Source organism: Myotis yumanensis, unplaced genomic scaffold (genome assembly GCF_028538775.1).
Source record: "Myotis yumanensis isolate MYYU_CA2020_CCGP unplaced genomic scaffold, mMyoYum1.0.hap1 SCAF_11, whole genome shotgun sequence".
Classification (NCBI taxonomy): Eukaryota; Metazoa; Chordata; class Mammalia; order Chiroptera; family Vespertilionidae; genus Myotis; species Myotis yumanensis.
The window spans coordinates 35,910,617-35,924,385 of NW_027223762.1; the positions used below are offsets into that span (position 1 = coordinate 35,910,617).

Genomic DNA, 13,769 nt, shown 5'->3' on the forward strand with positions numbered 1-13,769 from the left:
TAGCCCAGCCCCTGCGATGCCCCCTCTCTTCCCGTCCCTGGAAGGGTCGCGGCTCCTAGCCCAGCGTCTCCCACCTGGACATTTGCCTAGTGACGGCCGCCTCAGTCCTCCACGCCGAGTGCAAGAAACTTTCCATCTCTCTGTCTCTCTCCCTCCCTTCCTCTTCCCTCTCCCCCTCTCCCCTCTCCCCTCTCTTTTTCTTCTCTTAATCCCGGGGTTTTATGGGTTGCAATTTGGGATTAGATAAATACCCTCATTAGGGGTGTGTGTGTGGAGGAGGAGGGATCCTGCTACTCGATTCCTCCCAACTTCTCGAGACCACGGCAGCATCTGGACCGGGAGCGGCGGCTCCCGCGCGCTGGGCCCTGGGGACCGCCGAGCACATTCCAGCGCCCACAGCGCCCCACCTCGCCGCCCCGACCTCGGCCCGCGCCGCAGCTGCAGGCGAAACAGGGCCCGAGGAAGCCGGACTGGAAGGGGTGGCGGGTCCGAGACAGGGCACGCACCCCGGCCCTGGGGGCTAACCCAGGCGCGCAGCGCGCAGGTCCGGCTGGGGCAGCTCTGGACGCGGACGTTGCCAGGGCGCCCGCAAACGCCTCCCGCCCCTCCTCCCCCCAAAACAAGTGCGCTCCAGCCGGCGCCTTTTCCCTGGAGTGAAGGAGGGGGTGTATTTCGTTTCTTTCTTTAAACCTCTGCACCAGCTCCGGGCGGGGTGGGGCGGGGTGGGCATGGCGGGGAGGGCTTCCAGCCGCGGCCCCGAGGGCTGCTCCCCGCCGGGGCCTGCGCGAGCCTAAGGTGTAGCTCAGGCGGGTCAGCGCTGCGCTCCACACAGTCTCTTCCTTGTTAAACTTTTCTTTCTCATGTTTTTTCCTTTTCTCTCGCTTCTTTTATTGTTTTCTCTCTGTGTCTCTTACTCTCCCTTTTGTGAATGGGCCGCGGTGTCTTTGTTCTGGAGAGAAACGCCCGTGTCGCTGACTTTTGTGAACCAGAGAAGGATCTTGTAAAACCTCTTTTTCTCCTTCATACTCCCCATTCACACCCCTCCTCCTTGGCCCCTTTGATTAGATGTTCCCTCATCGTCCAAAAAAAAAAATGTAATTTCGTTGGTCTGGCGGCCACTTTCTTTGAACATTAGCTCGCTTTCAGCTCGAACTTCAATTAGAAGGAGTTGATTTTGAGAGATTAACAAAAGAACCGACCAAAGCCTTATTAAAGGTCCTAAGAAGATCTCGCGGGTCCTTTGAGAAGCAGTTAAGGAAACAGTGTGCCCTCCATCATATTCTGTTACCGTATTTTATTCGGACTCCAAAGGAGAGTGTCGCTGGGGGGAGGGGGAAGCACTTTGATGAGCTGCGGCCGCGGCCCCTTTTCACTCAGCGGCTCCCCCTTTGCCTCTCCTCGCCCAGCGCCCGGCCCGCTCCCGGCGCCCGGCCCCGCGGCCCAGGCAGCGCCGGCGCTTCCCACTGCGATGCGCCCGGCCGCTCCCGGACTCGCCCGCACACCGACTCCCGTGCAAACTTTTCTCTCCGCCCGCAGGGGTGGAGGGAAGCGGCGATTAGGGAAAAGGGGTAGGAATTCCTCGAAAGGCAGTAAAGTCCTGCCTAATATTCAGGAGGAGGTGCCATTTAAAAGAATTGCCTTGCTCAGGATTGCGCCAAAAACACTTTTTTTTTTTTTTTTTGCGCTTTACAAAGTCCACCCAGGTAGATGTGTTTGAGAAGTTTGTTCGGCTGGGAAACGGGCTTAGCCAGTACGAATAACACGGGGAAGTCGCCCCAGGGAGGCTCCTTCTGTGGCACGTGGGAAGGAAAATGAAGGCAGGGGTCTGTGGCCAAGTTTCCCACCGGACTGTCCCTGGCAGAAGGAGGCAGAAGGAAAGAGAAAGTTTCCTAACACAATCTTTCGATTCAGAAGTAGTGTGTGCAAGGGGGAGGAGACGCCGGGCTCCGACGTTGCAGAAGAAGCGTTTAAGATCTGCAAACACCCTTCGTGGGCGCGGGGGGGGGAGGGGCGCGGGGGGAAACCCCAGGAGACACCGAGGACCAGGTACGTGGCGCGGCCGCCCTTGGGGAGCTGTTCCCGAGGGCTGGAGTACCGAGGCGCCTAGGCTGGATCTGCGCACCGCGGGCTGTGCCGCGCTCGGCAGAGCAGCCTGTGCCGGCACGAGCCGCCCGCGGCGTCCGTCTGCAGGTGGCGGCACAGAAGGAGACGCTGGGGCCCGCGGCGCCACGCGAGGGGCCGGGGGCCGGGGGCCCGCTCTCCTCCAGCACGCGGCGCCGGAGTCCTCGCGCCCACAACCCGGCCGCCTAGCCGGGTGGCGCGCGGGGGAGCGAGAGAACCGGTTCTCCAGCACCTCGCCTCCTCTCTGCCACTCCCTCCAGGGCGCTGAAAGGGCGAGAGGAGGGCGGGGGGCCCAGGGCGGCCTAGGGACCGGCGCCCCTCTCCGCGACCTGGGCTCGGGCACTGCGCACGCCTTCCTTGCCTAGCTCTGTGCCTCTTTTGCCAGCCAAGCCCTGGAGTTAGCGCGCGACCGGGGCGGGGCGGGCGGGCGGGCGGCGAGGGCGGGGTGCAGGGGGCGGGGGAGGGCGGGGGCGCGCGGAGGTAACCCCGGGCTCGGGCTGCCATTGCCCGGCTCCCTGTCACTCAGCCCGCGCGGGGCCCGGGATTGGCAGTCTCGCCCCGTTACGCACTCACCTCGCGTTCACATACCCGGGGAGGGCAGTAGAAAGGTGATCAATCTTCATCAGGCTACATTTCCAATCACCTAAACAACCGAGCAAGACAAGCCACTCCGACAAGGTAAATCGCTTGATTTATTTAGTTTGCAAAGTGCCTCTGCAGGACTTCCCCAGCCGCCCCCCCGCCCCCCACCGCCTCCACGTTGCACCGGGACCGCAGCGGCAACTGCGAGCCGCCCCCACCTCTGCCCCTCTCCCCCCCGCCCTTTCCCCCGAGGCCCCTCGGCGTGGTCCCGGGCGAGGTAGCGTCTGTCTCGGGAGCGTGTAGGGCTTTGCAAACAAAGTGTCTGTGCAATAAAGTGAAACCTGGAGGGACAGGCACAAAGCCAGTGGAAAGAAAGAGGAAGGAGGAGGGAAGTTGGGGAAAGAAAGAAATCCGGGGGTCCCGGACAGCCTCCAGGCCGGCGAGTAACGAATTCCTCTGCTGCTCTGTTTTGCAGGTTGGCTGCCTGGCGGGTCGGTGAGGGCGCCAAGTAGATGGTGAGCAGTCCCGGCAGCTAAGGGCAGGTAAGGAGGAAGCCGCGGGGCCGCCCTGGGCTCTGAAAACACGCGGGGTGCTCTCGCCTCGCCCTCTTCAGTCGGGCCCCCGCTTCCCAGGTCCCGGCAGGTGGGTGAGGCTGGGGGGCGGCCTGGCTCCCGTCGGGGTGCGCCGCGGACCCCAGAGCTCCGCCGCGGCCCCGCGCCCCCGCCTCCTCCGAAGAAACCGAGCTGAAGTGCTAAGTTTGAAGAAAGTCTTTGAAACTCACGCCGCAGCAGAGCAGAGTCCTCGTGGCCCGGGAGTCCCGGCTGTTTCCCTTTCATCCCCTTCCCTGCAAACTGGGTTCCCCAGCGGAGGCCGCGGGTCCCCAAGGACAGGAGCGGGAGGCTTGTTTGGCTCCAACTTCTTACCCTGCAACTCCCTAGCGCGGCTCCCAGGCCTGCGTGGAGTTACCAAAAAGCTCGGTGAAGCGACAGGTCCTCTAGGGCCCTGGTCCACGCCGCTTCCTGACCCCCGAGAGCGGTGCCTCCGGTTCGGGGCAACTGGGGAGGCCAAGCTTCGAGCCTCCAGCCCGGGTCAGCGCGAGCGACGCCGCCGAGGCCTAGTTCTCCGGCGCGGATAGGGTGCTGGGGCCGCGGGCTCAGCTAGTAGGATAGGCAGGGCGCGCACGGGACCTGCTGCCCTCAAACCTCCCAAATGTGCCAGACCCTTTGGGGCACAGCCCCCGCCCGGACCCCACTGTCCACACCAGGACCCGGTAGAAAGAAGGACCGCTTGAGCTGGTGAAGAAAGGCCTGCGGCTCCGACGAGGCACCCCTAACCTGGGCCGTGTCTCATACCCGCCGAGGCTACAGTGGCCCCTTCTGCGTCTTCTGGCCGGCTCTGGGGGACCTGGGTCAGTAACCGCGGTTGGGGTGCAGTGGGATTTCGGGGGAGCAATCTTTCAGCGGCGAAGCACAGAGAGGCCAGCTGGAGGGGTGGCTGTGGGCTCTGGGGCCCGCACCAGCCGCTGAGCCCTTTGAAGAAGCGCACTCTCCTCGGTGCGCCTTGCGTCTGGGAGAGGCCCAGGTGCTGCTAGCGCCTCACCTTGGTTCTCTGTAATCTCTATCTTTCAGTCTCGCTTCCTAAAACGTTTCAAACAGAATGAAACAACCCCTCATCCTCTGGGCGCCTGCAGCGGGGCCCAGTGCACATTTGCTGTGCCGTGTAGGGCCGGCTCTCCCCCGGCTAGAATTTTGCCTACACTTGGGACTGCGCACACGCCGCGGTTGACTCTGACCTCCCAGCGTAGTCCAGCATTTAACTTCTCACTCCTAGCGATGCCCTACGAGTCTTTGGCCCATTCCAGGCACGAAAAGAGGTGACGCCGATCCAGAAAAGTTTGTTTTTTTGAGGAAGTCTTGGTCTTTGGACTAAGGCCTAGCAGAGCCGAATTGACCGCCCCACGCAGTCCACAGCCTGTGTCCCTTCCCCACCCCGTGGCTCCTTGCCTCTGACAAGACCAGGAAGCCGAGATGGCTGCGAATGACTCTTTCCTTGTGTCTCCTGTCTCCACAGGCCGAGCCCCAAGACCCAACAGAGCTTGAAGGACTGCGCGGTGGTAGCCCCGCATTGCGCCTGGCCCCCTGGATCCGTCGGGGCGCCTTCACCCGGCTGTTAGCATGATGTCTTACCTCAAACAACCCCCATATGGCATGAACGGGCTGGGCCTGGCCGGGCCCGCCATGGACCTCCTGCACCCCTCCGTGGGCTATCCGGGTGAGCACCAGCCTCCACCCACCCACCCCCAGTTCCTGCAAATCTTGGGGACCCCCAGCCTCTTGGGTTTGAGCACACACTGTTGCTGAGCCGGCCCAGGGAGCCGGTTGCCTGGTCTGTTTGTAATGCAGGGGCACGCGAGTTGCAGGTCGGTGAGGTGGGCCAGGGCAGTGGAAACAGGGCAACGTGCACACCCCAGGCGGGGCCCTACCGACCACCTGTCTCCTGTCGTGGCCCCACCACCAGCATCGCGATTCGTTTCCCCTGGGTGGCTTTTTTTTGGTGTGTGCATGTGTGAATCTCTTCTCCCCCCCCCCCACCCCCCACGTTGAATGATGAATCTAGAGTAGACACTCACCATGCCCTGACAGGAGCAGAGCTGTCCTTCCAGGAAGCAACTGGCTGCGCTGAGGAAGGGGATTCTCTCTCCCTAAATTGTCCTCCAGACCAGTCGTCCGCACCAACTTTTGTACTGCTAATGTGGATGGCTTGAGCCGGATTCTGGCTTTCTTTTCTAGCTCCCACTCTTTCGCTCCCATTTATTACCTCGAAAAGTGTTTTCCAGGTGGTGTCTCTGTGCACCCCTTCCCCAACCTCCAGCCAGGGAATTTGTTGGTGTGTGTGTATGTGTGTGTGTGTGTGTGTGTGTGTGTGAAGGGAGACTGCATAATTTCTCGTCCTTTCTTAACCTCTGAGAGTTAGGGAAGGGGGCAGCCCAGGAGCCTTGGAGAGAGTGGCTCTCGGTCACACACATGCACTTCCTACCACCTGTGGCCTCTCGGGCTCGGCCTCTTTTGCTGGCAGCTCGGCTTTCTTTTACGACGTCTTCGCTCAGGGCCTGCCAGGGGCCTGTCCGAGTCTCTGGCGCGGGTCCTCGCGGTCACCGTTGACCCGAGGCGCCCCCGCGTGTCCCCTCAGCCACTCCGCGGAAGCAGCGGCGGGAGCGCACCACTTTCACGCGCTCGCAGCTGGACGTGCTCGAGGCGCTCTTCGCCAAGACTCGCTACCCTGACATTTTCATGCGCGAGGAGGTGGCGCTCAAGATCAACCTGCCGGAGTCCAGAGTCCAGGTGCGCACGCGGGCGCTCCAGGTCAGGATAGGGGTGCTGGGCCTGGTGGTGGAGGGCCTGGGGTCTGGTTTTGGGGCGGGCTTACAGACTGGGCGGCCCCTCCCAGACCCCCACTCCCAACCCCCCACTCTGGTCCTGAGCCTGGAAGAGGGGACAGAGTTAAAGGAGCTAGCTTAGAGCCCTGGATCCGGCCCTTGGCCCCAGGGCGCTTTGGGTATCAAAGGTCCTTTTTTAGGATTGCGGGAGAACAAAGAGGCTCCGAAGGTAAAGTGCCCTGAGGGTCCCACACTTGCCCCAATTCCTTCAGGGTCCTGAATTCTGCCTCCGCCCTGGCCTTGCAACCCGGGAATCCTGACAGTAGAAGAGTGGCGCTTGGCTGGAGTCTGGTGCCCTATCTGGGAGTTGGCTCCGCGGGTAGTGCCAGTTTAATCAGACGCTTCCTTTGCCACAAGAAGATGCCGAATGCAAAACCGGGCTCTGGGCTTTGCGATGAAAGAGCCCCGAAAAAAATATTGTTTGGATTATAACTCAGAACTCTCCTCGGGAGCCTTTTATCGCGCCTTCTTTTCTCGGAGTCTCGAGAAAGTACCAGGAATGCAATGCCAAGTTCCAGGGCCTTCCAAGATGAGTGAGAGCTTCCTGACTGACTGTACTATTAGGTTCCCCACTCGGAGCCAAGAAGCCCAAAGAAACTCTGCCGGGGCTTCTTTCCCTAGTCTCCCAGCACTGCCTCTGTTCAGCTTCCTCATTTTGCTCCTACTCTCACCCCAATTCTCACCCTGCCCACCCCGGGCCTCCTGCCGGCCCACTGGCTCAGACCTCACACTTGGTGACTGTCCCACACTTCCCGGCCTGCTCAGTGCCTCTCCGCTGTTTCCTGCGCTCTAGCCCTAGAAGACAGGGCCTCCAAACGTACACGGGCTGCTGGGAACAGACCACAGCAGCAGTTTAGAGATGGCTGGACTTGTGACTGGACCCACGCAGATGCTCCACCCTAGGGCAGAGTTGCTCCGGGGGTGCGGGGGCGGGGGATGTGTCCACATCCCTACTTGGCCAGAGGAGGGTCTTTGAGCAGAAGGATGGGGGCGGGCGGAGGAGCTGGGAAGGCTGGGGCTGGGGCAGGGGCTGGCTGGGCTAGAGATGGGGAGGGGCAGAGGCCTCGGTAGCAGTTCGAGGCGTGATCCTAGGCGGGGTGGTGGGCCCCAGGGGCGGGGAGCAGCAAGCTCTACTCGCCTACTGACACACTCTCCCCGACCGGCCCGCTGCAGGTCTGGTTCAAGAACCGTCGCGCCAAATGCCGCCAGCAGCAGCAGAGCGGGAGCGGGACAAAGAACCGCCCGGCCAAGAAGAAGTCGTCCCCGGTGCGGGAGAGCTCGGGCTCCGAAAGCAGCGGCCAGTTCACGCCTCCCGCTGTGTCCAGCTCCGCCTCGTCCTCGAGCTCGGCTTCCAGCGCTTCCGCCAACGCGACGGCCGTGGCGGCCGCAGGCCTGGGCGGGAACCCGGCGGTGGCAGCGCCGTCGTCCTTGAGTACGCCTGCCGCCTCGTCCATCTGGAGTCCGGCCTCCATCTCTCCGGGCTCCGCACCTGCGTCGGTGTCGGTGCCCGAGCCCTTGGCCGCACCTAGCAACGCGTCGTGTATGCAGCGCTCGGTAGCCGCCGGCGCGGCCTCGGCTGCAGCCTCCTATCCCATGTCCTACGGCCAGGGCGGCAGCTATGGCCAGGGCTACCCCGCGCCCTCCTCCTCCTACTTCGGCGGTGTGGACTGCAGCTCCTATCTGGCGCCCATGCACTCGCACCACCACCCGCACCAGCTCAGCCCCATGGCGCCATCCTCCATGGCGGGCCACCATCACCACCATCCCCACGCACACCACCCCTTGAGCCAGTCCTCCGGCCACCACCACCACCACCATCACCACCACCACCAGGGCTATGGCAGCTCAGGGCTCGCCTTCAACTCTGCCGACTGCTTGGATTACAAGGAGCCTGGCGCCACCGCCGCTTCCTCTGCTTGGAAACTCAACTTCAACTCGCCCGACTGTCTGGACTATAAAGACCAAGCCTCGTGGCGGTTCCAGGTATTGTGAGCCCAGGAGTGGGAGAGGAGGAAGAGAAACGAAACTACCTACGCTCCCTGTGGTCCCCGTCCTGTTGCTGCTGCTGCACCACCCGCCTTTGCCTCGGCTTCTCCAGATCTGATTTTCATGCCCCTAAACGATGCCCATGGCCTGCACTGCCGCCCTCACCTTCGTGCCACTTGCTAGGGTAGGCGGTGCAAATCCACCCACCCCCTGGACGAAGGGACCGGTGCTTTGGCTTGGCCCACAAGTTCTATACGGGAGCGCTGTGTGCTCTCCCCCTTAACCCGACCGAACTCCCAATTCACCCTCTCCCAGTCTTTCTGGACAATTAGTATGCACTTGCAGCCTTCGGGGGCTCTCGGCTCTGACTGGCTGTTTGAGCCCTACACTTTTATTTATTCTTCCTGGACACTGGAGTCACTAACTGGCATGTGTTTGCCCATTTGAGTGCACCCACACTCTACTCCCAAACACCCACCGCGTATTCTTCCCGTGCAGGCTGCCGTCCCTTCATCTGCCCTGGGCCCCGCTCCCCGCCTGCAGGCCCGAGCTCTCGGCTCTTCCTCCTCCCAGGACGCAGGATGCGCTGGGGCCGGCCCCGGAGGAGGCGCCCCCCGCTTCTCACGCTCAGCCCCGCCCCGCGTAAACCAGGCTCACGCTTCCGCCTCAGCGGGAATGCTGTACATAGTCGGTCCGTTCCAAGGACCACTCACACTTTCTAGTGGCTGTTGGCTGAACTGAAGCATATCTCGTTTTAGCGCCCAGGAAATAGAACTTTAAGATATATACAACATATATATATATATACATATACACATCTATATATAAAACAAAAGCAAAAATATTTCCCTCTGTCCCCCTGCTTCTCTTCCTCAAACGATGGCGCTTTTCCTTTTTCAGTTGTTCAAAGCTGCCCTGCCCTCACACCTTTCCCCTGTTTGTATTTATTAAAGAGAACCGTTTGGGCGCTGGGGGTTGGAGGGCCCGGAGTGTGGAGGAAGCGGAAAAGTCAGGTTAGAGGGGAGGGGGCTGGGCTGGGGCGCAGGCCTGTGTCCTTAGGGGCTAAGCACAGGGTCGCAGTTCTGGTTTAGAGACCAAAAAAGAAAAAAAAAAGGAAGAAAAACATATTATGGGAATACAAACAAACCCAGGTCCCAAACCCCAGTTCCCGTTCCCGCCAGCTTCTCTCTCTAAGCCTCCCCTGTTTTGTCTAGTGAGTTCTTAGTGCACCTCGCGCTTCCAAATATGCGGACCGCCCGCGCCTGTGTATCAATTTTGGCTTTGGCCGTTTCGTCCAGTAGGTGGGAAAGTAATTTGTAAATTTAATTTGTCCGATGTGAAGACCACAAATTACTTGTTGAAATGTGAGGCAGCCCCCCCACCCCGTTTATCTACATTACTTCCCGAAAATAAATGCAAATTCATGAGCGAACGGCTTGTCAGTGTGGCTCTTCTGATTCTAGCCCTGGATCCAGGTCTCGGGGCCCTGAAGCGGGGGGAGAGGGGGGACGACACTCCGTGTTAATAACCCGCGTGTTGATGATCTGTGTGCAGCTGGAGGCCGAAGGGTAGGGCGGGAAGACGTGGCGGGAGGAGTCCCCAGGAACGTTCTTGTAGGGGTGTCCTCCCCTCCGGTCAGCCAGGCCTCTTCCCCTCTTCGGCCCCAGGCCAGGCGGTTTGACCCCGCATCCCCTCCTGCCATCCAGGGCAGAGACAGGTGTCAGGACTCAATTCCCCGAAGCAATTCCTTTCTCTTTAGAGGCAGGAGCCTGGCAATGATTTCTTCACCCTAATTGCTTGCACCAGAAAGGAGAGGGGGAGGGGAAGAGGGTCGGGAGGCGGGAAAGGATAGCTCTGTAATGCTCTCAGAGCAGAGCCAAAAAGAAAACGAAAACAAAACGACCAAAAAAAAAACCCCCACCAAAAAACCCAAATGATCCGTGTCCTGCTCGTTGGCAGCAGACAACCTTCCTTTCTGCCGAGCTGCGCCGGGGGAGGGGTGTGGGGATGGGGGGGTGGGCTTCAGAAGGCTGGGGGCCCCGAGTCATTCCGCCCGAGTGCTAAGCCTCAGCCCCGCTCCAGAAGTAGCCAAGGTACCTGGTTCGCGCTCTGAAGGTTAAAACGCAAACACAACGTCTAAAACCGTGGACGCGGACGCGTCCCACTTGGGCTGGCAGCGGGAGGTCGGAAAGGAGCCCCCCCCCCCCCCCAGGGAGGTGGGATAGGGGAGGGGATGGAGTGGGGCGATGCCCCCAGGAAACCCAGAGCCCAGCTCTCCGACTCTGGCCTGGAACCTCCTGGGTGTAAGGCCGAGAAGCTGCTCAACTGGTCCACGCGCAGGAAGGAAATAAGGAAACAACGAAAAGTTCCCTGCGAAGTGACCAACACGCCCTGCGCTTTCTATTCCGTGTGAGGCCGGAGCACACTTCGCGAGGCCGCGGTTGGAGAGAGGCCCCTCCCCGGGGTCCCGCTGCGGGCGCCGGTGGCAGCAAGCCTTCCCGGGCGCGTGCTCCCTGCGCACCGCGTAGGCCAGGCCCGGCCGGGGCCGCGTGCGCTCCCGCGCGGACAGCGCCGCCAGCCCGGCTCCGCAGAGGCCCGCTGGAGGGCGCCGCCGGCCCCGCCGAACCCGGCCCCGCGGCGCCGCCCCCGGCGGGAGACCCCTGGCGCGGGTCCCGGCCGCGCCCGCGCGGGCTCCTCCTTAAAAGCCGGGCCCGGACGGCCCTGCGTGGCGCGCCGGCCCCTCGGGTCCGCGGCCAGCACGTGCCGGCGGCCCCGTCTCGCCAGAGGGGCCTGGGTGCCCGGCTGCAGGACTCGGGGGGGGGGGGGGGGGGCTCCTCACCGGCCCACCCCGGGGCCCTGGCGCTCGCAGCCGCTGCCAGTGCCATTGGAGACCCAGGTGCTGGGCCGCCCCACGGGCAGTTCCCGAGGCCGGTTCCCGGCGGCCCACAGGTCCCCCTGGCGGCTCCGTGGAAGGGGACCGGGAGCCCCGGCTTTGCACCTGCTGGACACCTGTGCGGCCTCGGAGCAAGGTACCCAACCCCTGGGCCTCGCTTTCGCCGCATTTGTTACCGGCCCCCCCGGGCCTGGGCGTCCCGAACTTCACACTTGGAGGCGGTGTGCGGGCCAGACGCGTCCCGTGGCCCGGCCACTCCGCGGGGACCGGGCGCCTGCGTCCTTGGGCGGACGGGCCGGTGGCCAGGAGCCGGAGGCCTGGCGGAGTTCCCGCCCGACGGGGCTTCGAGAGGAGGCACGTGCTTCCCCAGGGCCTCCCGGCCTGTGCCAGGCCCCGCGGGGCTGCTAGCACCCCGGGCTGGTGCGCGGGGCCTCGGGGACGCGGGAGCTGGAGGGGGCCGCCCGAGGCGGAGGGGGCCCGGCGGGCCAGGTGAGCCCCGGGAGGCGAAGGTCCTTCCCAGCCCGGCCACCTGTGGACCGGCAGGTGGTGGGAGCCGGTCCTCGCTCCCCCTTCTCTGGAGGAGGGATTTGTGGGGTCTGGGTTTGGGTATTCCTGACACACACGAAGCAATTGGAACGGAAGCATTTCAAGGAGACTGAGCAACTTCAGGACATGTAGCAGCGTGAAGGCTCAGCAGTTTTCTTGCTTTGGGTGCTCAACGAAATCTACATGTTTTCTACTCACAGCTCGTATGCTCCTTTCATACACCTGGGCGGGAAAGTACACCCTTAAGTGAGCATGGTCTGAGGTGCCTTAGGGGTGTAGGGTAGGTCATATTTGTGATTTTTTAAAATTAAAACAAACATTAAAACCACCTGGAGAGCGCACCGCATTAATTTGCTGAAACTCTGAAAAGAGCGGGTGAAGTAACCCCGTTTGTTGCAGAGTTTTCCAGGACTTCTTGATGGTAGCTACAGGGGTACGCGGAGACATTTCCCTAAATCGAGTGCGTCTTTTGTTTTTAAGAAAAAAGTCCTCACACCTGCGAGGAAAAACAGGTGAAAAGACTCCGAATGTCAGCAAATTCATGCCTGTTATATTACAGAAACAAAAAAACCTGAGTGGTTTCATGTATTGTATCGAAATTACTAGTTTTTCATGTATTTTGCTCGAAATAGCAGTTTCACAGGAAAGTTGAGGTTTTTTTTTAAAGTTGTGAAAATAAATGGTAAATTCACTACTCTGGCAGAATTAATTAATGCTATTGATGTCATTAAGCCCTGGTAGGGACTAAGAATTTAGAGATATAGAAATAAAATACTTCTGATATATTAAATATAGTTAATATATACACTATTGGTAAAGAAAATCTGTATCATTACTATTCAAGACCAAAAAAAAAAAAATCACTTGGCTTCTGTTGCAGAATTAATTTAAGAACAGCAACAAGATATCTTTATAAAATTCCTTAATTGAAACTGAACTTCTCAAAAAGTTATTTTATATTTTCCACACTTTTCTCTCCCTTCCCCCATACATCTTAATGTCTGAAATGAGAATGGAGAAAGTTCTTAAATTTATTACAAGGAATATTTGTATTCAACAATATCATACTTAAGGTAAAAACCACTAACTAGAAAATGAATACCAAGTAACAATGCTTTGCTTGTTTGACAACAAGAAAACTGATTCATTGTCTTTAAGAAAGAACAGTTTAATTAAATGTGTGGGTATCTGGAATATACTTATTGAAAGGGAGAAGGGTTTGGGGCACTCTATTTAGGAGATGGTTCCTGAAAAAGCAATTATGCCTCTTAATCATCCTGTTAACATTTACTTGGGAAAAAAAAAAGGACTGATTTATTTTATTTTATTTTTTGGTGGGGAGAGAACATGCCATTTTGACATAATGATTGTTTCTTTAACCATGCTTTAAAAATGAGTTGGATTTTACTTAAAACACATTAGGTTCAGTCTTTTCAAAAGTTTTTAAAAATAAAAAATGTTTCCCAGGAAACTTCCAGTAATTTAGGTGAAATGGCAATTACATAAGATAGCCAAAGTTGAAACCGCTTTTAAATATATCCATTTTTTTCCTTAGAAAAAGAATAAAGTGAGGAAGTGTATGGTGTGCTCATAATAACTACAGTGTATATCCCTCTAATTATGAAATTATACTTTCATGTTTCTAGGACTATTACTTCAAAGATTAGGATATACTTAAAAATATTTTAGAGTTTTTTTCTGATCAAATAGGATTTAGGCTTGATTTAATCAGTGTCAACCCATCAAAATTTAAATGTTGAAAATCTATTGTGTTTCTAAAAATTGTACTTCTCCTACCCCTTTGGATAATTTTCTAGGTGACTAACATAATCAAAGACACAAAATTCCATTCCATTCCAGAGGTCATAAATACTGTTTTTCAAAGTTTATTCTTTATTGAATAGCTTATAAAACTATTTTTAGAAAAATTTAGAAATTCTTTAAAGTGGACTGCAAAATTAGTATTTAAGGAACTTGAGACTTTTTTTCAGGACTGGAGTATAAATAAACAACTATTTTTGACATTTGGTGTAAAATTAATTTAAATGTAGGATTAAATGGTCTCGGATTCAACAACTTGGTGTCTAAAGAGCTCATAAAACATTTTTAGGATACAAATATTCTTATGTATATTCAGAGCTCTAAATACTTAGAAGATATACCATTATCTGTCATAGATATTTAAATATAGAAGTCATTTTCTTT

General features: G+C 57.9%; 1 protein-coding gene across 2 annotated transcripts; it reads left to right on the top strand.

Moving 5' to 3' along the window:
• Positions 1 to 4,877: 4,877 nt before the first annotated feature.
• On the top strand, positions 4,878 to 8,752 carry OTX1 (orthodenticle homeobox 1). Of its 2 annotated transcripts, XM_070428443.1 has the most exons (5): positions 4,878 to 4,974; positions 5,893 to 6,044; positions 7,313 to 7,481; positions 7,557 to 7,638; positions 7,669 to 8,752. In XM_070428443.1, exons 1-5 carry the CDS (start codon positions 4,878 to 4,880, stop codon positions 8,129 to 8,131), a joined length of 963 nt encoding a protein of 320 aa, XP_070284544.1. In that variant the 3' UTR covers positions 8,132 to 8,752. The 2 variants fall into 2 exon arrangements, with proteins under 2 accessions (XP_070284544.1, XP_070284543.1); XM_070428442.1 differs by having other exon boundaries at positions 7,313 to 8,752.
• Positions 8,753 to 13,769: the final 5,017 nt, after the last annotated feature.

Coding starts and splice junctions, on each gene's coding strand:
- OTX1 (XM_070428442.1), top strand. CDS start 4,878: ATGATGTCTTACCTCAAACAACCCCCATATGGCATGAACGGGCTGGGC. Junction 4,975..5,892: donor CCCCTCCGTGGGCTATCCGG/GTGAGCACCAGC, acceptor GTGTCCCCTCAG/CCACTCCGCGGAAGCAGCGG. Junction 6,045..7,312: donor TGCCGGAGTCCAGAGTCCAG/GTGCGCACGCGG, acceptor GGCCCGCTGCAG/GTCTGGTTCAAGAACCGTCG.